The sequence below is a fragment of the Polyodon spathula genome, chromosome 6 (genome assembly GCF_017654505.1).
Source record: "Polyodon spathula isolate WHYD16114869_AA chromosome 6, ASM1765450v1, whole genome shotgun sequence".
Classification (NCBI taxonomy): domain Eukaryota; kingdom Metazoa; phylum Chordata; class Actinopteri; order Acipenseriformes; family Polyodontidae; genus Polyodon; species Polyodon spathula.
The window spans coordinates 2,588,325-2,611,946 of record NC_054539.1 but is presented as its reverse complement, the minus strand read 5'-3'; the positions used below and the strand labels follow the sequence as shown (position 1 = coordinate 2,611,946).

Sequence of the window (23,622 nt, the reverse complement as noted above, 5' to 3'; positions counted from 1 at the left end):
GTTAAGGTGCTCCTCCCTGAATCCAGGAGCTGCTCTTCAGTTCTAGTTGCTGCTACAGATATATGTAACACAGGCTAGATCGGCCAAAGTGTCTTTATAGAAGAGCCAGCGCCATCGTGGTCAGTCTCTTTGGATCATGTTTCCTTTTGTTTTGCTGGCAATACACATCCTATGCACTAGATGGTGCTGGTGCTTAGTAATATAAAGACACTTTGGTTGATCTAGCCTGCATCACAGAGTCTAAGCAAGAACAGAACAATGAACTAAAGGAATATACCGGATGAGGTTTCTCTGTCCCAGTTCTGCTGCTGCAGGACAGCACAGGCAGCTTAGATGCATTTTAGTAGTTCTATTCACCTTTAATTTAAATAAAAAAATAAATGTATCTAGCTAAAAAGGCCTTAACCTATATCTGCGTGACTTGGTTGAAATCAATCTCAGGAACTAGCAAGTGAACTGAGCCGAGCTATCAGTCAGTGACCATTGATGCACGTCACAATGTATGTGTGTGTGTGTGTCTATATATATATATATATATATATATATATATATATATATATATATATATATATATGTTTCTATACTAGTTGGATACACTATGTGTGACGGGAGGAAGATATGTTAACCTGTGGTAGGTAGGGACAATCAAAACATGTATTTAGTTCTCCAAAAGGAGATAGATTTTGTTTTGATTTTCTGCTGTAAATAAAACTTAGTGAAATATACACAACATCTCGTGTGTTTTCAAGACTCTGCACACATCACGCTGCTAAATATATGTGTGGAATTTCTTTACCAAAGCAGGAGAAAACAGAATTTTCAAACTCTGCCAAGGAAATATTTCATTCAAAGGAGGAAGCACCAGCACTCTTACTTAATGTGCTCCAAAAATTTTTTTTTTTTTAACCCAAAACAAAATAGGTCATCGTGTGTGAGTAATGTTTCTCACACTGATTTAATTTTGTACTTTGCCCCTTAGGCATTTTGGAGTGAGTATGCTTTTTATTTATATTTTAAAATAAAGGTTACTTATTTTTCACTCTTCTGTCTAAAACAGTATGCTATGAGCCCAGCATGGTGCAAATGCTAGTGCTAAATGAGGAGTTATCCTGAACAGGTCCATTTTAACAAGCTTGTGTTCAGTGTGTTCTTCAAAACCCTTTGCATGGAACACAATTCTGCAGTGTGTGTGATGCATAATCAGGGGGAGGTGGGGTATTAATACTGTACCATACTGAGGTGCATGATAAGGGCAATATTGAAAGAGACTTTGAGAGTAGACAGCGATGTACACAAGTGATATGAAAGGTGTGAGCTGGGTTTGATCAAGAAAACCATAACACAGACTGATGGTCCTGTTCCAGCTATCTCTCCTCTCTCTTTCTTTTGCCTCCCTATGCCTTCCCTTTTCAGATCTGCATTGCACCTGCCTTTTTAATCCAGGGATGTGTACAGAGCCACTGCAGAAGAGGAGAGGGAGCTGGCTGCCGTTGCTCAGTGGCATGACGCATTGCAGAGAGCTCATCAGGAATCTTGCAGGAGCGCTCCACAAATACAAAGGACCGCTATACCAGCACAGATGTGACTGTCTACAAAAGGGATGCCCCCAATTCCCTGTGTAAGACCCAGGCTACTTCCACACATTTGATCAATTCACTGTATCAAGACACTAGGCTGGCTGAATAAATCAATTCACCCATCCAAGCTGCAGTCCTGTTATTTAATAAAATATGAGAAGCCCACAGACATCTCATTTATTATGGCTGAGTCACGCTTGAAACCAAGTTTATATCTGGGGCTGGAATGAAGTTCAAGGACCTTACAGGTTAAGTTTAATATGAAAGAAGATGATGATGAAGAAGAACTGAATTGAACTGAATGTATTTTGGGGGTGGATAACTTTTGCTGACACACAGGTAAACTAGGTGCACTGAATACAAAGTTAAACAGAATAAGATCATGCCTGACATCTTTAGCAAGGTTAGTGTAATAAGGCAAAATAAAAAAAAACAAGGTAATGTCTACCAGAAGACTTGATTCTAGTCAACAATGTGTATGTAATGAGTGCAGCACTGAATCAGAACCAAGCAGAGACCAGCAGAACTGCATCCACTGCAGTGTCCTGACCAGAACCAGGCAGAGACCAGCAGAACTGCATCCACTGCAGGCTCTTGATCAGAACCAGGCAGAGACCAGCAGAACTGCATCCACTGCAGTGTCCTGATCAGAACCAAGCAGAGACCAGCAGAACTGCATCCACTGCAGGCTCCTGATCAGAACCAGGCAGAGACCAGCAGAACTGCATCCACTGCAGTGTCCTGATCAGAACCAAGCAGAGACCAGCAGAACTGCATCCACTGCAGTGTCCTGATCAGAACCAAGCAGAGACCAGCAGAACTGCATCCACTGCAGTGTCCTGATCAGAACCAAGCAGAGACTAGCAGAACTGCATCTACTGCAGTGTCCTGATCAGAACCAAGCAGAGACCAGCAGAACTGCATCCACTGCAGTGTCCTGATCAGAACCAGGCAGAGACCAGCAGAACTGCATCCACTGCAGTGTCCTGATCAGAACCAAGCAGAGACCAGCAGAACTGCATCCACTGCAGTGTCCTGATCAGAACCAAGCAGAGACCAGCAGAACTGCATCCACTGCAGTGTCCTGATCAGAACCAAGCAGAGACCAGCATAACTGCATCCACTGCAGTGTCCTGATCAGAACCAGGCAGAGACCAGCAGAACTGCATCCACTGCAGTGTCCTGATCAGAACCAGGCAGAGACCAGCAGAACTGCATCCACTGCAGTGTCCTGATCAGAACCAGGCAGAGACCAGCAGAACTGCATCCACTGCAGTGTCCTGATCAGAACCAAACAGAGACCAGCAGAACTGCATCCACAGCAGTGTCCTGATCAGAACCAAGCAGAGACCAGCAGAACTGATTTCACTCCAGTCTCCTGACAGGATCTAAACCTGCTGGATATTTCCTAGTTCAACATCAACAATACCAAAAGGTATGTTATTTGGCTGAATGTAAATAAGAAAATCACATATAATCCACCACTTGTGGAGCCTTTAAATATTCAAAATTTGAAAAATGAAACAAGGCAGCTTTGAAATCCAGCATGGCTGTTCTACAAGTTCAGCAATGTCCAACAACTGGAACCTCACCCGTCCGCAAGCCATCAGCGAAAGAGCTAGCTGGTACCAGAGATGAAACTCAAAGGAGAACTTCATGGCCCGCTCTAAACACTGCAAGACATACCAGGTGCAGCATGACAATGAGGTCCCATTCAATGCTTGTGACAGCAGACACAGATCACCTTGTTTAAAGAGCTCTGTTTAAATAGCTCAGTGTTCGCTTTCTTCTCTCAGACACAAATCTAATTTTGTATAGCTGTGTTTTATGTTATGGCAGATAGAGTAGCTTAGAAAACCTTTGGTCCTAAGATTAACAAAGGCATTAATGGCTGTGTTACACCGCTATTCAAATCAATTTGAAACAAAGGGGATTACATTCAAAATGGTAATCAGCATGCTTCATGTGGCCCTGCAATAAAGAATTTAGTTATTAACAAGGTCAAGTTGGCTACTGTTGGCTACCAGAGACCACACAAAGCCCTGATGGAGGACATGTGGTCACCAATAAACCCAGCGATTCTTGTTAATCACATCAGGGAAAACAGCAGATGGATGTGTTAAAGTAGTGATTCCTGGGGTTGTTAAAGGGGAGACCGGGTTAATGCACGCCCTCTCTAAAGGGGGAACCGGGTTAATGCACGCCCTCTCTAAAGGAGAGACCGGGTTAATGCACGCCCTCTCTAAAGGGGGGACCGGGTTAATGCACGCCCTCTCTAAAGGGAGACCGGGTTAATGCACGCCCTCTCTAAAGGGGAGACCGGGTTAATGCACGCCCTCTCTAAAGGAGAGACCGGGTTAATGCACGCCCTCTCTAAAGGGGGGACCGGGTTAATGCACGCCCTCTCTAAAGGGAGACCGGGTTAATGCACGCCCTCTCTAAAGGGGAGACCGGGTTAATGCACGCCCTCTCTAAAGGGGAGACCGGGTTAATGCACGCCCTCTCTAAAGGGGGGACCGGGTTAATGCACGCCCTCTCTAAGGGGAGACCGGGTTAATGCACGCCCTCTCTAAGGGGAGACCGGGTTAATGCACGCCCTCTCTAAAGGGGGGACCGGGTTAATGCACGCCCTCTCTAAAGGGGAGACCGGGTTAATGCACGCCCTCTCTAAAGGAGAGACCGGGTTAATGCACGCCCTCTCTAAAGGGGGGACCGGGTTAATGCACGCCCTCTCTAAGGGGAGACCGGGTTAATGCATGCCCTCTCTAAAGGGGGGACCGAGTTAATGCACGCCCTCTCAAAAGGGGGGACCGGGTTAATGCAAGCCCTCTCTAAGGGGAGACCGGGTTAATGCACGCCCTCTCTAAGGGGAGACCAGGTTAATGCACGCCCTCTCTAAAAGGGGGACCTGGTTAATGCACGTCACACATTTGTGTTTCACCTGAGTTCAAGTCCCATGGAGTCCCCTGTCATGTTCAGGTAGTGTCAGACTGATCCTGGGGGGAACTATGCAACAAGAAACACAGGTAAGTGCCACGGCTCAGCATACTGAAGCAGACTGCCATCTGATTATTTGCTATGGCAACCACAGATAGATCCCAGAGAGCAAAGGGACAGTTACCCCTCGAGGGGCATCACTGTGAGCACAGCTTTAACTTGGACATTCTATCTGGGATCTACTGAGCCTTCACTTTAGTTTTTAACTCTGTAAATGGATCTGTACCACAATAAAGCATAGAGCCTACTGGCACTTCCATCATCAGCAATGTAGAGCTATCTGGACCATTCCATCGAATCCAGACTGTGTCATAAAAGCAGTTTCAGATAATGAGGCTGGGGTTTGATACTAAAGGTTATTCAAAGGAGTGGGAAATGATCCAGATGAGGTCATTCCCAATAAATGTTCAATCCTTTATTGATAACCCTGCTGGTCGCCATTGTAAATGGGAATTTGTTCTAAATTGCACTACATGTTTAAATAAAGGACTGATAATTGATTGACCCAGTGCAAGGGAACTTTTACAGTATAAGAATCTATCAGCTACTAGGAACCGGATGAGCTTTGATTGGCCAAGTAGCCTCTTCCCATTTGTAATGTTTCTTATGTTTTCATGATCTAATGATTAGAAGTCAATGAGCAGGGTTTTACCTCAGACAACATTGCGTACTGCCCCCTCCTCGCCATGGTGATGCTCAGCAGGTCATAGACCACAGAAGTGTCCTTCAGACTGACTGCCCGGTTCTCCAGCTGGTCAGGGGCTCGGCTGATGGCCGTGTCTCTGTTTGCCTGTGGACAGCAGCTCATTAATGCAGAGGTCATTACCTGTATATAACTGACCTTGTCTTTGTCAACAGCTCAGGACACCTAACTTGCCAAGCCCTCTAACCTAGCAGATCATGATTGCTGCCTCAGACATTATTGTTAAATTTCTCTGTATGTGCTGGTCATATTTCTAATAAACAGCTTCCCATATTGTGCATGCCTGGCAGCAGTGTGTGCGCTACAGGGGGCATCAAGTTGTTTGGGGGAGGGGGGCACATTATGGAAAAGGTCACCCAAGTCAAAATTCATGCTGCATTATCCACCTTTGAAATGTGGTGATTAGAAAACATCACATACTGCGAGAATAGGGGACCCTACATTTTCCTGAAATAACGCATATTATAAAACTTCATTTTTATTAACGATTTGTCATAGATTTTTTTTTATCTTAATCAGGGATCTTAACGGTACTCTGAAGGTACTCTGAACCATTTGAAAGAAGCCTGTATCAGTGCATTTGCTCCTATGTGTTCCACTTTAATTGTAGTTCTGCTCTTGGTTGACCTTGTGTGGTGAGGTCAATGGCCATGGCAAAGCTTGAACTACCCACACCAGTCAAAGACAATGTTCTCAGGGTTACACCCTGGTCCTTATCTATATTTGTTGTATTTTGGTTGAACTGCATACTAGTCAAGGAAATAAGCGAGATAGAAATCCAAACACATGTTAGTACACTTCTTCTACTTGTCGTATTGTAAATGTCATCAGCTGAAGCATGTAAATCCACTTCAATTTCAACAGCTCTGATGCACAGTGATAATAAACAAGCAGATAAATAAATACATATATAAATAAGTGGTGCAGAGCCTCAATGAGACTGCCTGACAGAATGGACTCAGACAGTACTGGTCTGTTTCATATTCCACCAGCACTCCCTCATAACATTACTCTCACAGACAGCAGTCATCAAGCTCTACGAGAAATGCATGCTGTTACCCAGAGCCATGCTCCAGTCTAGTGCAAGCTCTGTTGCATGGAATATGAAATATCAAGTGCATTTTATTTACTGCAATGGAAATGCCTTCCCGGGCAGCCAGATCAATGCAGATTGATTTTGGTCAGGCCGACAGGAGTGGAAACGCATAATACAAATCTCAGTAAATAATAAAATGAGATGAAAGAGGAGCCTGCACACATCCACTTACACCTATTGCCAAGCGAAAGACAAAATGAGGCACTTAATCCTGGGGAGCGTTCTCTGTCTTATCAATTCACTGCAATGCGCTTCCACAATGGAAGAGAGGATAGTGTTCCTGCTGCTAGTGCAGTGGTCCTCAAAGTCGTGCCCGCGAAGCCAGGCCATCATGCCCACGGCAGCTGTTCTTAAATTATGGGTCGTGAACACAGTTGGGAATTTAGTGTGGGAAAATAAAGAAACCTTTAAACACATTTTCCAACAAAAGCGCCACAGCAGTCTGTTGATAGTGCTGCTCGCTTATGCTGTGCTTGTACGTATGTGACATTTATTTTTATTTTTTTTCTGAATGGCTTTTGCGATACGATCAACCAGTTGAGTATCTGCATTGTCTCTGTGGTAGCCCAATCATAAGTTAGCTGGGTGGGACATAAACTGTGTCTGTTTCAGGTGCAGGTACTGACTGTAAGTTTAACCAATACGAGAGTCAAATCTCTGCCAAGTTTTACACAGTTGTCCAATCATAAGCAAGCATGGTATTCTGCATGAAAATTAAAGGCGAATGAGTAGCCAAAGGGAAAGTGAAAGCTCTGACAGCTGTCCAATCATTCGTGAGCAGAGGCGGGGTGTTAATATGTCGGATAAACATTGAATTTCGCCAACTGTTATTGAGAAAAATAATACATTTCAGTATTTAGAATTTAATTTTCTATTTCTGTATTTTTTTTTTTTATTTCACCAGACAAGGGAAACACCGTAGTACATTTAGTTACGAATCCACTTTCTCTGAATAATTGTACTGGAGATGAGCGATCTTTAAAACAGAGTAGTGTTGACAAATTTGTCAAATTGAAACAAAGCGAGACCCTATCTATCCTCTTATTTTAGTTTATTCATGGTTATCTGTGTAAACATGCTATTTAAAAATATTTACATTGTGTATTTTATGTAAATTATTTAAAATATAAGCGCAGCACGCAGAATTACTACCTGAGACTTGGCTTTATCAGTGAGCCAAGAATAACTCCCGCTAAAACTCTCTCTCTCTCTCTCTCTCTCTCTCTCTCTCTCTCTCTCTCTATATATATATATATATATATATACATACACATACATACATATACACACACACACACACACACACACACACACTGTGTATTCGCGAGAAGGCAGTGTTTAAGATAAGAACCTATGCAATAGTTAGCGTGCCCGCAAACAGCCAAGTAAGATAAATTTATGCCCGTGCCAAAATGACTTTGAGGACCACTGTGCTAGTGGCTGTGTGGAAAGGGGTATGTACCACACCAGGTTTAACACTGTGACGATACCGGGGTCTGCCAGCAGGTCCGATTCCTATCACACTTCCTACTATTTAGAATATGGTTGGAATAAAGCAGCCAGGACAGGAACCAGCTCACAGTCCCTCAGGCAGTGCCCGGGTTAAACTGTCAGTGTCCGGGATGGTGCTTAGTCAGAATCTAAATAATGCCACTGATAAGGGAATTAAAACAGGTTTCTTTGTGTAACAAAGTTAAAAGAATCAGTGAGTGTTGATCTCTTCGTCTGTTGATCCTACCTGAACGATTCAAGTGATTTAGATCCACTTCCGTTTAGATCAGGGCTGCCCAGGCACAGTCCTGCAGGCCCATTCCACTCCAGATTTAACAGGTAAAATGATATAATTAACCACTGTCCTTCAGAGACTGGGTGGAGGTTTAATTGGTTCAATTGCACAATTTAGAACAGCATTAGAAAGAAGACCAGGACTGGAAGGGTCAACTTTGGCCACCCCTGGTTTAGATCCACTGGATAATCCCTGATCCCCTTAGCGCACAGCCCTAATCAGCTCACTTAACCATGCTTGCACATTATTATCCTTATGATGCTAATCCCTGTAGCCACAGTCCACAGCAATGACAAGGGAATTTACTCAGTACCTCCACATTCTGGGTCTGAATCTCTAAAATACACTCAACATTGTTTTAGTTTATGGAAGTTACACATACTGTATCATCTATTCTAAATGTCATTTGACCTGGGGACCTGCTGGTTACAAGCCTGTTTCTTTAACCACTGGACTACCTCCTATGATGGTACTAACTGATGATATTCCAGTTCCTTGAGAGAATTCCCTGATTCAGTATACCTTCTCTCCCGAGTTTAGTTTTCTGTGACAAGCCCAGGGTGAAATTAATTAGCAAACAAGCTATCCAGATAAAGAACCATGCTTCATGTGCTTTACATGTAAGGAATCTCTGGTGGAGGGGACAGCCTCCAGCCTGCCCGCTGGGAATTTCCTGACAGTGTATCTGCTTTTGTTCCCTTTAGAAGAAGGACCCCCGGTGCGCTCAGTTACGGGAGGGAAGATCCAGGTGCAGGTCTTTTTTTCAGTCAAAGGATTTCAAGACAAGCGAAAAAAATAGATAAATACTCCTCCTTCCTCCTTTTTGCCTTGAGAATCCAAAGCTTTTATCAAACAAACTAGCTACCCTTGGAAGTGTATGTACCACAATACGTGGTATTACAACAATCGGCCACTTGGTGGCACTGTGCAGCCCAAATTATTAAGTACCAGTCAATCGATCGCAAGGGATTATCCGTTATAATATTTGCTCATCTCTTAAAGCGCCACAGGCTTCATCCTGCTGTCTAACAAAATAACTACTGTGACAAACCAGGGTGCGCTTGCCACATGCAGGACCCTCTTCACTTGTCTTTTTGTGTAAAAGGAACAGTACTTCACAAGCACAGTTAAGTTTTAAACAGGGCAGGCCTGTATGTTTATTTTAAACTCCACACCAAAAATAAACAAAACCAAAACCCCTTTCAGGAGTGCTAACGAAAACGTTCCAATTTTCACTGGACAGCTAAGCTGCTTACTGGTCCCAAAAACCCAACATTCATTCACGCACGCACGTTTCAAACACTGTACCTTTTCTCTGGCTCCAGCTCCCTGGCAGGCTCTCTTAATGGAGCTTCTGGTTCTCTTTTTATAGCATGTGGCTGTTCCCAATTAGCACCAATTATCCCATTTGGGAACAGTGACATTCTTACACGTATACGACAGGGACAGGAATTAACCCCACCCCTGCCAACCACCACCAAAACACATAATACCACATTATTTACAGGCAGGGCTCTTGCTCTGCCACAGTACAAAGCCACTCAGCACCCAGGGTGGTATATTATTCAGTTCAATGTGTGGAATATAGAATGGTCTTACCATTGACTCGCTGATCAGCAGGAGCAGCAGGGCCTCTTCTATGTTATCCTGCGGGCAAAACAGACTGGCAAAGAAAAGAGAAAATTAGGTCATTCTCTTGTCTTTCCACTACGGCACCCATAACAAGAGATATTTTATACATGTGTCATCTGCAACATAATACCTTCCTTTCTCATCCCTCCACCAATGCAGGTAGGGTTTCGTGAGCTGAAGAACTGAACATACAGGCATATTTACTAGTAGTAGTAGTAGTAGTAGTATAGTCGCAGAAAATGTTTTGGTTAGCTAAAACTTCTATACTTCTATTAAAATCATCATACAGGACAGAGTGATGCAATTGCAATTTTTAACTGCATACCATTGGAAACAAAGTTAAATCACTTTCCCTATCCTTTTATAAAGCTTTGCTATGCTTTTCCATAGTAAAAGCATAGCAAAGTTTAATAAAGCACAGTGAAAGCATAGGGAAGCCTAAGTAAGCACTGTAAAGAATAGTGAGGTATGGTAAAGTATATTATTAAACATGGTAAACCATGGTCAATTCACAGTGTAACCATGGGAAAAGCATGGGAAAACTGCAAAAATACAGTGCAACAATTCTGTGGTAAACTTTTATAAAGGATATTCACAAAAAAAAAGAAAACAATGGCAATGTTAAAAAAAAGCTTGAAATGAATAATTCTTGCTAGTATAGCAATCTTTCAGCACTTTGTGAATGTGGTCCATTATGGATTAAGCCACATTTGATCTTAATTTTCTGGTTTCACAAACAGTAATTAGCACCATGTTACCTTACGCTAAACAGGGTTTGTGAAATCAGCCGTACTGATTCGATCTTTCTAAAAAAAAAAAAAATTATAAGTGCAGATAATAGAGATGTTTCACTGTAACAAAACAGGAGTCTACAGTACAAAAGCATTGACAGCAGAAACACCAGTCTGGTGAGCAAGAATATTCAATCTGGAACTGTCTCTGGCAACATACAGCAGACCTGTTGTCAAACCAATAGCTGTCATTCTCTTTGCCAAAATCAGGCTTCACTAATGGGAAAAAATTAGTTTTGAGAATTAGTTTTGACTGTAAGTTCATTAGGTTCTGCCAAGACCCTGGTTGAATATCACAACTGCACTGTTTGTGCTATTGATTTTAATATGCAGTACGGAATGATTCATAGATAATGCATCACATAAAAAAACAACAAAAAAAACATTATTACAGAACATGTTAGACTAGACAACACTACTATACTACAAATATTTTACACTACATTCTTTGGCATCGCCTTTCGAGGTACCCTTGCACATAAATGAGCTTGCAGATCAGTGGACAGGCTGAACGTAGGGAAGCCATGGGCACGGGGCAGGATAGCTGCCCTCCCTGTTAAACAAAGCCAAAAAAAAAGCATGTGGAGGAAGAGGCGAGCTCTAACACACAGAAGGGACGTAATGTACTGATGTAAGATATAAATCCTTTCTTTGCCGATCATTGGATGTATTGCTTAGAGAGACAAATGAGAACTAGCTAACTGACTGACGATTTAATCTGGTGTTGGAAGCGTCTGAAATATGCTTAATGTTTGTGTCATTTGATCTAGGGTTAAAGTGAGTTTATCCAACGCCCTGGGAATGTTGAAAAGGTTGTTTTCTTTTTTTAATGAAGCAAAAATCTGAACAGATTCAAAAATAATTTATTTCAGGATGTTTCGTACAAAAGTTGTACGTACGCAACTTCTTCAGCTGTGTAGAAAAAAAAGTCAACAAAGTGAACGTGCTCTTTTTCAAGAAATAACCCTACATGCGCTATGTATTCCCCTGTAATATTATTATTATTACTCTGTAATAATTATTACCCTGGGACTGTGCTCTCTAAGAAGGCGTGGTATGTTCTGTAATAATGGTTTTTCTGGTGCATTGCTTACGAATCCCCCTGTCCTGTATGTGCAGCACACTGTTTAGCAGGCCTGTACGGGACACACTGTGCTGCTGTAAGTCTCCAGTATAGCCTGGCTGCTGCTCTGGCTTGCTCCCTGGCGTACTTGTCTCCACTATACTGCTTCGCCTCGCGGTCCAGGGTGTAGCTGACGGGGGTTGGCGGCTCCTTTGCCTGCAGCTCTAGGGGGGGCTCGGAGGAAGGGCTCCAGTAGCTGTCCTCGCTGACTGTGTGCAGCAGCACCTCCACCAGATGCCTTGCTGCAGTCTGCAACTCAAACACAAGGGGGCGCTGGTGAATCGCAGGCAGACATGGACAACAGGAAAGATGTCAAAGCACAGCACTCACGTATACCGGGAGCACTGTTTCTCTGCTGCAGACAATGCTGCAGACAATGATGTGATTCATCACATCATTGTCTGCAGCAGAGAACAGATTAAAAGGGAATTGGGATTGATTAAAAGGGAATTGGAATTGGGAATGGAACTGGAATTGAAAAAGGGAATTGACCTACTTGCAGGCTCCAGCCCACTTTTAAACAACCCCACTGATCCAGAACTGTTAAAGAGCTCAATGAGGTCAGAGTCCCTTTGCAGGCCAAGGGGGAGGGAGGGCTGGCCGATATCCCCATTGCAGAAAGTTTCTGCACTCTTTGAAAGCAGCACAGTACAAACCAAGTTTGCAAGACACTGATCCTGCAGTAGTCAAACAGGGGACTTGCATAACCACAAGGCTGTGTTGCTAGGATACAGGATCCCGATAGGCGCTGCATTGCGACATGCAGTTGAGGAACCAGCTCTCAAGTTTTAATTTTATTTCTTTATTACACTTGGATGAGATTTTTCACCCTACATGAGAGGTGCTAATGCGTGTGTGCGTGTCTGTGTGTGTGTGTGTGTCAGGGTGGGCGATGCTAGAAGTAGTTAATGCCAAACTAGAAATGTAAAAATGCATTACTTTCAAATAGCTTGTTACTGTCAAACTTAACAATACATGTTTTTTTTCAAAACTGCATATGTGAGATACATCACAAAAGGAACTGGGCAACAAGTCAGGTTTAGCACCGATTTGGATAAATGCTGGTGGTTTGCTGCTGTTTGAATGTAGCACACCTCCAAAATGAAAGCTGATTTTCAATAATCGTATGTTATTGTTACTGCATAGGATTTTGTAAGTGTTTTTGTTTTTCTGTTTTTTTTTTTTTTTTTTCAGGCACGTCCCCGGGCATCTCTCACCTTTTTGAAGTTCAGCGTGCCCTTTGACTCCACTGCTCTTAGGACCTGTCTCACCCTTCTCTGCCCTCGCACCAGGTTGCTATGGAATCAAGAAATAGTTTAAAACTGGCTTTTTCACTTCATTCAAACTTCAAACTGATGCTGTTGTTGTTTTGATTATTTTAAATGACATGCAGTGGCTTTGTTTTGTTGCGCTGGCTCACCCAGATATAAGTGATGTATCATCTATAAAGTAAATCCCAATGGCGCATCCAGTAAAGGCATTCTGCCCAGAGTGCAGAATGCGCCCTATAGCTTGGCGATCTCCAGAGTTCAGGATGCACCCTATAGCTTGGAGATCTCCAGAGTGCAGGATGCGCCCTATAGCTTGGAGATCTCCAGAGTGCAGGATGCACCCTATAGCTTGGAGATCTCCAGAGTGCAGGATGCGCCCTATAGCTTGGAGATCTCCTGTTTGAATCCAAGCCACTGCCGACCGTGGAAGGGAGTTCCCAGGGGGTGGCGCACAATTGGCCAAGCGCTGCCCAGGCGGGGAGGGGTTAGGTCAGCTGGGGAGTTTTTGTCTCACAGCAGTGACCCCTGTGGCTGGCTGGGCGCCGACGGGCCAGCTTGTATACAATTCAGAAATGAGGGGTCCTCTGACGCTATAAGTTCTGAGATGGCTGCACAGCAGGCTTGCAAGCGAAAAGAAAAATAAGGATGGCACAGAGTTAGTGTGGGGGTTGCAGCGGTGAGCCAGTTTGAATAATAATTGGACATTCCAAAATTTGGAGAAAATCAGGAATTAATTAAATAAAGTAAATCCCAACACCCACTTAAACAGATACAGACAGTCAGGAATTCACAGACACCGAGGAGCACAGAGCCCCTGGTCAGTGTGTTCTCATATATCTGTGAGCTTAGTATGCCATCTTGTGGTGATAAACAAAACTGAGTCAGTTTTCACAACATTCTGATAAGTGCTCATAGCCCTTGTCTTAGTATTTTAGTTTGAGATCACTAAGAGGTTATATTCAATCTATAAACATATTATTAATCATGTTACCTTCTAGGAGTCCCGGGCTATGATTAGAAGTGATAACCCTGTCTTACACTACAGGAGTCAGGACCCTGGTTCATGAGGGACTGCAGTGGGAGTGCAGGGTCTGTCTTACCCCTTCTTGAAGTGCGTGACGTATGCGCTCTGCAGCGCCACCTTCAGGAAGAAACCGGGACTGAACTCTGACGCTGTGCCACTGCTCTTCACACCCTTGGAGTGGGCACTGCTTACTGACTGGCAACAGCAAACCAACAGGGTAGTATGGGTTATTAGGGTTGCCTGAAAGTTTTCTACAGTATAAGCAGAGTAAATGAATCGTGGTAAAGCATAAGTAAGCAATTTATAGCCCTGAGAGGTCAGATAAAGTATATTTAAAAAGCATGGCAGACCCGGGTAAACTATGGTACATGCATAGTACAACCATGAAAAAAGCATAGTAAAACTGCACAAATACCAGGCAAAGTTACTGTGGCAAACCTTTATATGGGTTATTATCATTACAATTATTATTATTATTATTATTATTATTATTATTACTACATACATTAGATGTAGCATGTCTTTATTGTGTAGAGTTGTGTACAATTTCTTTTACAATTTCAAACCTGCTCTTCAGTCAAAGGAATGCAAGATGCTGACTTTACAGAATAAGAACCTGACAACATAATAAAAGAACAGCAAAAACACCTTAAATATGAAAGTATTTCTTTTTTTTAAGATCAAACACACAACTGAACTGTAAATCTTAGACACCGACACAATCTGTTAATTCAAAAACTGTTTGAGCTCCAGGTAGAGCTGCTTAGCGCTCTCGGTCCTGTACCACGCTGCATTATGACATGTAAAGGAGGCGTGGCTATGAAACACGACACCCCCGCTCCTCTGCCACATGACTCCATGTACACTAGGACAGTGGGACAGTTCAGGCTTTTCAACTCACATCGCAATGCATTCTGTTTTATTTTTTGCATGTTTTACTTGTTAGTTACCTTTCACAGCAGGACTACACTTACCAGAATGCACTGAGGTGTGAGTTGAAAAGCCTGAACTGTCCCACTGTCCTGGTGTCATATGGTACCTATACTTTCTGACTCTATACTGTTGTTTTCCCAGTGAAAAGGTAATCAGCTGACACCTAATTTACCCAAACTCTGTACAATTAAGAGGAGATGTCTTGACCTTATTTTCCTCTTCTCTCAATCCTATCAACAACTTTAGGTACATCATTGTTAGTAAAAAATACACTGGAAACCTGCGTACTGCCTCCAGTTATCCTATTTAATCAGCGCTTAGTAATGTCTTCCTTGTTTTATCAGTACGAACAGATGCAATGCAGTCTTGAGGGGCATTCATTTATCTGCTTTCTTTTTATAATAGACTATCACTACTTGCGTATTTCCTGTTTAACTAATGTCACTGTTTAACAAAACGAACCCAGCTGATTTTTTTTTTAAAACCTTGGTTGAGAGCCCTTATTTTGTTATTACTGCTTAGTAAATTTCTTCAAAATTGTACAGCATTTAAAAAGGCAGGGTGCGAGCACACGTCTTTATGAACAAACCAGTTAGTGTGACACGTTCCATGAATCTTTCAAATTAGCTTTCATTTTCAAAACAGCTCAGTTGTGGTTGTAACCTTAGAATTTACACAGTCATACAATGCAGGACTCAATGATAACGTGGCACAAGTTACTTTTTATTTTTTTTTATTTATTTATTTTTTTAATCGCAGTCTTTATAGGTGTGTATTCCAGTCAACAACTGAAGACAGATAAGAGGATAATTTCATACCACTTAATTTGCACCGATGAAACATAACCTGGTTATTGTACTGATGGCATATCAAATGCTTAGATGACAGATATGGTTGCATTCTTGTAGAACTGAAGGACAAAACTAAATACATTTCGACAAGGAATTGCATTAGTTTCATCACTTAGCACAAGGTGGCTTCAATAACTACTTTCTGATTTTAAATCTAGGCCACTATGTGATAGTTTGGGATATTCAGTCTATTTAAAACAGTAGGTAGGTGTTTATTTTGTAAAATCACTTTTATATATAATTATTAGTGGAATAAACCACTACTGAATAAGACCATTGTGCTCCCTACTTTCTAGGCAGGTAGCAAATCCTCTCTACTGCCTTAAAGTGAGCGTCTAGCCCCAACAGTATATATTGTTTGTTGCGACCTTCTGTTATGTGGAATGGAATGAACAAGAAGCAAAATGGTGAACTTTTTTCACCTTAATTTTACAACGCTATTTCCACGTTTGTTTTGTCTGAAGTGCTTAAAGTTTAAATTTCAGTTTTTGTTTGCTTGTTCAGCTACAAAAAGGCACAAGAAAACCTCATGTTATTAGAAAAAATGCATTGTCAGCTTCAGCTACTATTTATTTTGGGAACAAACAGAATGTTTAACTTGAGCTGCTATATGGCATCCTTTGTTTTGTATTTAATTCACTGGGGTAAAGTAAGCCCTACACAATGTATTATTTACTCCTAGGATATTTTTCTATTTTAAAGTGTTACATATTGTAATGTCTTACTGTAAAATAATGGCACACATATAGGGGGCACACACACACACACCCACCCCCGCTGCTATGCTGTCTCTGTCTGTGTTCTGAGCAGTATAATGGCTTTTATTACTTTTTGAAAAACGAACAAATATCCGAACAAATATTTAAATTATATCCGAAAATAATATCTGAACATGAAAACCCTGTGTTCGTCCCAGCACTAAGTTGTTATGATCTGCAATAAATTCACCCGATGACTAATTTTTTAAATATTATTGTGTTGTTATATAGGCCTACTGTTATTTTAATGCCTTCAGACACCAAAATCCAAGCTGAACTGGACTAAACTCTTTTGTCAAAGTACTTTGTTTAATGCTGACATTAGGAGAACCGTGCAGAACTGCATAAACTGCATTATTCTCCTACTGTAGGCACTCAAGAAATGTATTCATTAAATTAGTGAAGTGCTCCACAGTGCTTTCTTCCAAAGCAGTGTGTAAAAATCTAAAACATGCTATATTAAAAACCAGAGCAATACATCAATAGCTGCCATCTTTCATTATGCCTTTTAGGGTAGTGTAAACATCCGGTTCACACACCATATAAACATACTTACAAATAAATATCAGTACTTTCTTCCTATACATCGTGACATGGGATATTTGCTTGGAAATCATATAGGGACTGTTGGCATGTATGTATAAAAGAACCGGGTGCACTTGCACACTCCATTGTGAACATGAACAAACTCGGTCCTGAAAAAAAAACAAAAAGCAACAAAAAAACCAACCAGTTCGCATCCAAATGAACTCGGTCCCTTTGCTCGCAGATAATTGTGAACAGAAAGCACATTGATACACTGTGTCAAACTAAACGAACCAGACCGAGTCCATTTGAAACAAACCCAGTGTGAATGCAGCCTTACACATACCAGAGTGCTCAATTAAAACAACTGTTAAGTTAAGCTCCTTTCAAACTGGCATGCTCCAGCCGGGTCGGAAACTACCCTGGTCAGAACGCGCTGTCATGCAGGTCGGCTACGCAATTTCACACTGCTTTGATAAGACTTAATGTTGACCTGGTGACAGACGCAAGTACACACTGCTCCGGAAGCAGACTGTTCCCTCCAAGCTTCTCTGGATTGAACCGTCAACCCAGATGTTGATAAGAGGAAATGTTTCCTCATCCCTGCTGCAATCCCTGCTGAATAAACAGAAATGTTCCCTGCAGAAGTGCAACCTTCATGCAGGCGTGGCTGTTTGTTATTTCATTTGTTATAAGGCATGCATTTTGTCTCGCTCAACCCATGTCAAAGCATGTCGACCTACATCCTGAGGTGGGTAGCTGCGATTCGGGTCAACCCAAGTACGACCCAGGTACGTGGTTTCACACTTTGTGGGACTGTGACCCGTGTGAATGGGGCTCTTATTGTGCAGCACTTCACAATGACTGCAATGGTATTACCGGTCAGTTGAACTGTTTAGCTTAGTTGTTTTGAAGGGTGTGGAGAGGCATTGCAATAAGTTGTTACTACTGGCCAGTTGAATTTATGACACACCACAGATATCACAGCCATCTCACAGTCCCTAGTTTGACTGCCAGGTTTGGAGGTTTGAACTGTGACTTCCAGCCACGACCACCCATAGGAAATCTGTCCATTACCCGAACTGGAACTAACCAAACTGGAGGAACGAAACACCCAACAAATAAAACTACAGTCATGTGCAAATGTATTAGAACCCCTCAAGGCTTGTCATTGATATCCTTTAAATACCTGCCTGCATGAAAACATCAGGGTGTGAAGATTTCAATTTCTGCTCAGTAACCAGTGATATACAAACAATTGGCACCCATGTGAAAATGATAGACCACTGTGCTTTTCACCCATCAATTACCAGACCAGTCTGTACTTGCCAATAGAAGCCTTACTGTTTCAGTGTCACCGAGGGCGGACAGCTCCAATTGTAAATGTCTCAACTTGTCTCCAATTTGTAATATTCCAGAATTCCATTAATAAACTGCATAAACTCTAGCCGGAGTTCTTCGAGACACATACTCATGTACATCTCCGATAGGATATCACAGGGGGCCTGTCAGAGCCCGTTTTAGGGGCTTGCAACCAGGGCTCCAGGCCATGGGGGGGGGGACCCACTAGGCTAAGTCAGGTCATATCTACAGAGTAGTGAAAAACTTAAATTGAATGCAAAAAAATCATTCTCAAAGAGGCCTAGCCTGAAAGCCTGCGATCTCTTCCTCCGCCTGAATTTGGTCTCATATGCTCTTGGGTGCTTCACTAAGCGGGTACAGTTAACTAGCAGTGTTTGTATCACTCCCAATAATGATGCAAGATTCTAAGGCATTTTCACTGAGGCTCTTGCACTTCACATTCCCCAATCTCCAGATATTCGGGCAGCACCTGATCCAGCGACCCTTGCATTCCCAAACAAGACAGTAAATTCAGAACCATCTCCTCGCTCTTCAGACTGAGCATCTCCTGTCAGCTGATGAATTAACTGCTGCCCTTGTTCTCCACTTTATTTCCTGTCTAGCTTGTATTGCATTGCCCTACATGCACTGTTTAGTAGAGCTGATTAATAATGTTCACCTCCCTACACACCCTGTAACTTTTGTGGAAGTTTACAAACATCGTTCAATAACTAGTTTTCTCATTGTACACACAAATACACGTTTATTTTACGCTGCGACTAAATTATATATATATATATATATATATATATATAGATATTATATATATATATATATATATATATATATATATATATGATAGTTATACTTAATACACGAATGAAGATGGTCTGAAAACAGATGAACCCCCAAAGGGAGTGAGTGTCTTGTTTGTGGTTTTAAGAGGCGTGTGATTGTTTGCACTTTGGTGCAGGCAGCGAGCAAGCGAGCCTACCTTTAATGAGCAGAGCTTCGGCCAGCAGTCTACTCTGGTAGAGCTGCTGGTTCTCCATGGCGAAGTTCTCCAGTCCCATGCGGGCGTACATGCAGAGCGCATCTCTCAGGGAGCCCTCGACATAGTGCAGCTTAGCCAGAACCAGCATGGCTTCAGTCAGATACTTCGGCTGGAGAAGCAAAGAAATCACAGCGACGTTCAATCTTTACTTTGTTCCCATGGTTACACTATTCATTTGACATAGATTACTGCACTACTATTGTGTCATTGTAGATATAAATTGTTGCATCTTATTTCACATTGAACTTTAGTAGCATAATTTGCACTTAATGTAAAATATACTGTATTTAAATATTGATCTTGCATTGTAACCCTGTACTGCGCTGTAACACCTGTAAGTCGCTTTAGTGGGAACTCCTGTCCACAGTCGGTAATATAACAGCCTGGACTCAAACCTGTTAGTGCTACTGGGCACATCCTGCACTCCACGCCGACTGCCTTTACCAGGTGCGCCACTCGGAAGCCCCAAATAGCAATAAACTTTGGGGGGTTTATTTTTTTCCAAGAAACGAATTTGGCGGTTCATTCTGGTAGTTTCTATGTTGAGTCATCTCAGATGTATCTCTAGTACTGCAAAAAACCTATTGAACTGCACCGTGGGGTGAAGTGAACACAACGTAAACGACCGCCCCTGCTTTTTTTTCAGTGTTTACTAGACAAGGTCTGAGTATGTGTGTGTGTACTGTGTACATGTCAATAAGTGTACGCGTCCCCGCCCCTCCTCTCCTCTAACCCAGGTGTGCTCAGTCTCATAGCTGGTGAGGCAGGGAGAGAAGGTAGCAGCAAATAGCCAGTCCCCATTGGCTGCCAGGACCCCCTACTCACTTGCAGCTTGCCTCTGTTCAGAATGGTGCTCAGGTGTGCCTTGGCTTGGCGCAGCTTGGGCAGCTTCTCTTCCATTAACGGAGTGCAGTCTCTGAGCTGGGCTGCATTCTCCAGGAGACACTCCTCCAGCAGGGACTCAGCCAACAGCAGGATCCCGAAGTCATCTGAAAGACAGCAGCCATGAAGCAGCAACCACAACAAGGGCAAGTCAGCTCTGCAGTAAGAGTCTATACAAACCAAAAGCATTGCAGGAAACACTCACGCCACTCTCACTTATTTATATATTCTTTTCTATTTAACATTTTATTTTCCTTTTTTTTTTTTAAAGGGACCACAACTTTAGTATAACAACTTCCTGTAGATTATGTGTAACTTTAAAAACACATAGACACAGATAGATAGATAGATAGATAGATAGATAGATAGATAGATAGATAGATAGATAGATAGATAGATAGATAGATAGATAGATAGATAGATAGATAGATAGACAGATAGATAGATAGACAGATAGATAGATAGATAGATAAATAGACAGATAGATAAAGAAGAAGAGTAAATGACAAACTGAAAACTCACTATTTTAATAATTACCTGTTTCTATTTTTTAATTGTTGACAGGCTATGGGCTATTTAATGAAAGCCTGTGAGCTCCTTGGGGCAGAATGTGGGGAAGCACCATGAGATTGTGTACAGCTGTCAAAGTCCTGTCAACTGAAGGAAGCTACCTTGCCTAGTCTCTTCTCTTCTACTTCTTCTGTTTCCTAAAACACTGGTATGCTACAATATCAAGACTCTGGTAAATGACCTCTGTAATAAGACCCAACAGAGGTCTGACTTAGGGTTAAACCTGATGGAGCACCATGCCAATCCTCCAACCTGATTACCCCGGATTTCTCCTTGCAGATTACTTATTAGCACTGCCTTCACTAACATTCTGTAGCTATATATATGGGAGTAGAGGGAGGAGGTAAAAGAAATAAACAAATGAAAAATTGCTACACACGTTCTAGTGTTTGTCAGGGTTGGTTTGTTTGTCTGTTTCTTTTGGCCAATGTGCCTTTTGTTTTGTAAAGTGTTTTGTTTGTTTAAACCTTTTATTTATAACAAACCAGTGCACTCACTCACCAGTCCTGTCTGTCCTGCATTTCCTGGCCTGACGTTACCACCAGCCAGCTTGGTCACAAGGTGTGTTCGGTTGATTAGACAGTATGGTAGATCAGAGATTGGATAATTGTCTCTCTACTGTATCTATCATGATAGCAAAAATCCTACCATACATAATATCGTGGGTAAAATAAAAATATCGAAGTATCACATTTTTTCAATACCACGTTTCTTAGGGGTTTTTTTCGCTTTTAAAACAAAACTCTGTAATGGTGTGCTTTTAAAACCAGTATGAACTATTACTGGGAAAATCCAATCCCTGCAGCAGTCCTGGTGAATACCGGAGAGAGAAGCTTGGTGTGGAACTATTACCCTGCGCACTCTGGGAAAATTCAATCCCTGCAGCAGACATGGTGAATACCAGAGAGAGAAGCTTAGTGTGGAACTATTACCCTGCACGCTCTGGGAAAATCCAATCCCTGCAGCAGACATGGTGAATACCAGAGAGAGAAGCTTGGTGTGGAACTATTACCCTGCGCGCTCTGGGAAAATCCAATCCCTGCAGCAGACATGGTGAATACCAGAGAGAGAAGCTTGGTGTGGAACTATTACCCTGCGCGCCCTGGGAAAATCCAATCCCTGCAGCAGACATGGTGAATACCGGAGAGAGAAGCTTGGTGTGGAACTATAACCCTGCGCGCTCTGGGAAAATCCAATCCCTGCAGCAGACATGGTGAATACCGGAGAGAGAAGCTTGGTGTGGAACTATTACCCTGCGCGCTCTGGGAAAATCCAATCCCTGCAGCAGACATGGTGAATACCAGAGAGAGAAGCTTGGTGTGGAACTATTACCCTGTGCGCTCTGGGAAAATCCAATCCCTGCAGCAGACATAAGAAAGTTTACAAACGAGAGGAGGCCATTCGGCCCATCTTGCTCGTTTGGTTGTTAGTAGCTTATTGATCCCAAAATCTCATCAAGCAGCTTCTTGAAGGATCCCAGGGTGTCAGCTTCAACAACATTACTGGGGAGTTGATTCCAGACCCTCACAATTCTCTGTGTAAAAAAGTGTCTCCTATTTTCTGTTCTGAATGCCCCTTTTTCTAAACTCCATTTGTGACCCCTGGTCCTTGTTTCTTTTTTCAGGCTGAAAAAGTCCCTTGGGTCGACACTGTCAATACCTTTTAGAATTTTGAATGCTTGAATTAGGTCGCCACGTAGTCTTCTTTGTTCAAGACTGAACAGATTCAATTCTTTTAGCCTGTCTGCATATGACATGCCTTTTAAGCCCGGAATAATTCTGGTCGCTCTTCTTTGCACTCTTTCTAGAGCAGCAATATCTTTTTTGTAGCGAGGTGACCAGAACTGAACACAATATTCAAGATGAGGTCTTACTAGTGCATTGTACAGTTTTAACATTACTTCCCTTGATTTAAATTCAACACTTTTCACAATGTATCCGAGCATCTTGTTAGCCTTTTTTATAGCTTCCCCACATTGTCTACATGGTGAATACCGGAGAGAGAAGCTTGTTGTGGAACTATTAACCTGTGTGCTCTGGTAAAATCCAAGTCCTGCAGCAGACATGGTGAATACCAGAGAGAGAAGCTTGGTGTGGAACTATTACCCTGCGCGCTCTGGGAAAATCCAATCCCTGCAGCAGACATGGTGAATACCAGAGAGAGAAGTTTGGTGTGGAACTATTACCCTGTGCGCTCTGGGAAAATCCAATCCCTGCAGCAGACATGGTGAATACCGGAGAGAGAAGCTTGGTGTGGAACTATTACCCTGCGCGCTCTGGGAAAATCCAATCCCTGCAGCAGACATGGTGAATACCGGAGAGAGAAGCTTGGTGTGGAACTATTACCCTGCGCGCTCTGGGAAAATCCAATCCCTGCAGCAGACATGGTGAATACCGGAGAGAGAAGCTTGGTGTGGAACTATAACCCTGCGTGCTCTGGGAAAATCCAATCCCTGCAGCAGACATGGTGAATACCAGAGAGAGAAGCTTGGTGTGGAACTATTACCCTGCACGCTCTGGGAAAATCCAATCCCTGCAGCAGACATGGTGAATACCGGAGAGAGAAGCTTGGTGTGGAACTATTACCCTGCGCGCTCTGGGAAAATCCAATCCCTGCAGCAGACATGGTGAATACCGGAGAGAGAAGCTTGGTGTGGAACTATTACCCTGCGCGCTCTGGGAAAATCCAATCCCTGCAGCAGACGTGGT

At 42.6% G+C, this 23,622-nt stretch overlaps 1 protein-coding gene across 1 annotated transcript in view; it reads right to left on the bottom strand.

The window, feature by feature from the left end:
* The window catches only part of LOC121316625 (tetratricopeptide repeat protein 7A-like), a 118,625-nt gene that overhangs the window by 85,455 nt on the left and 9,548 nt on the right, over positions 1–23,622 (bottom strand). The window contains 7 exon segments of the mRNA XM_041251666.1: positions 5,227–5,364; positions 9,759–9,822; positions 11,794–11,954; positions 12,923–13,001; positions 14,077–14,549; positions 19,350–19,571; positions 20,288–20,451. Of these exon segments, the coding sequence (XP_041107600.1) occupies positions 5,227–5,364; positions 9,759–9,822; positions 11,794–11,954; positions 12,923–13,001; positions 14,077–14,549; positions 19,350–19,571; positions 20,288–20,451 (1,301 nt within the window).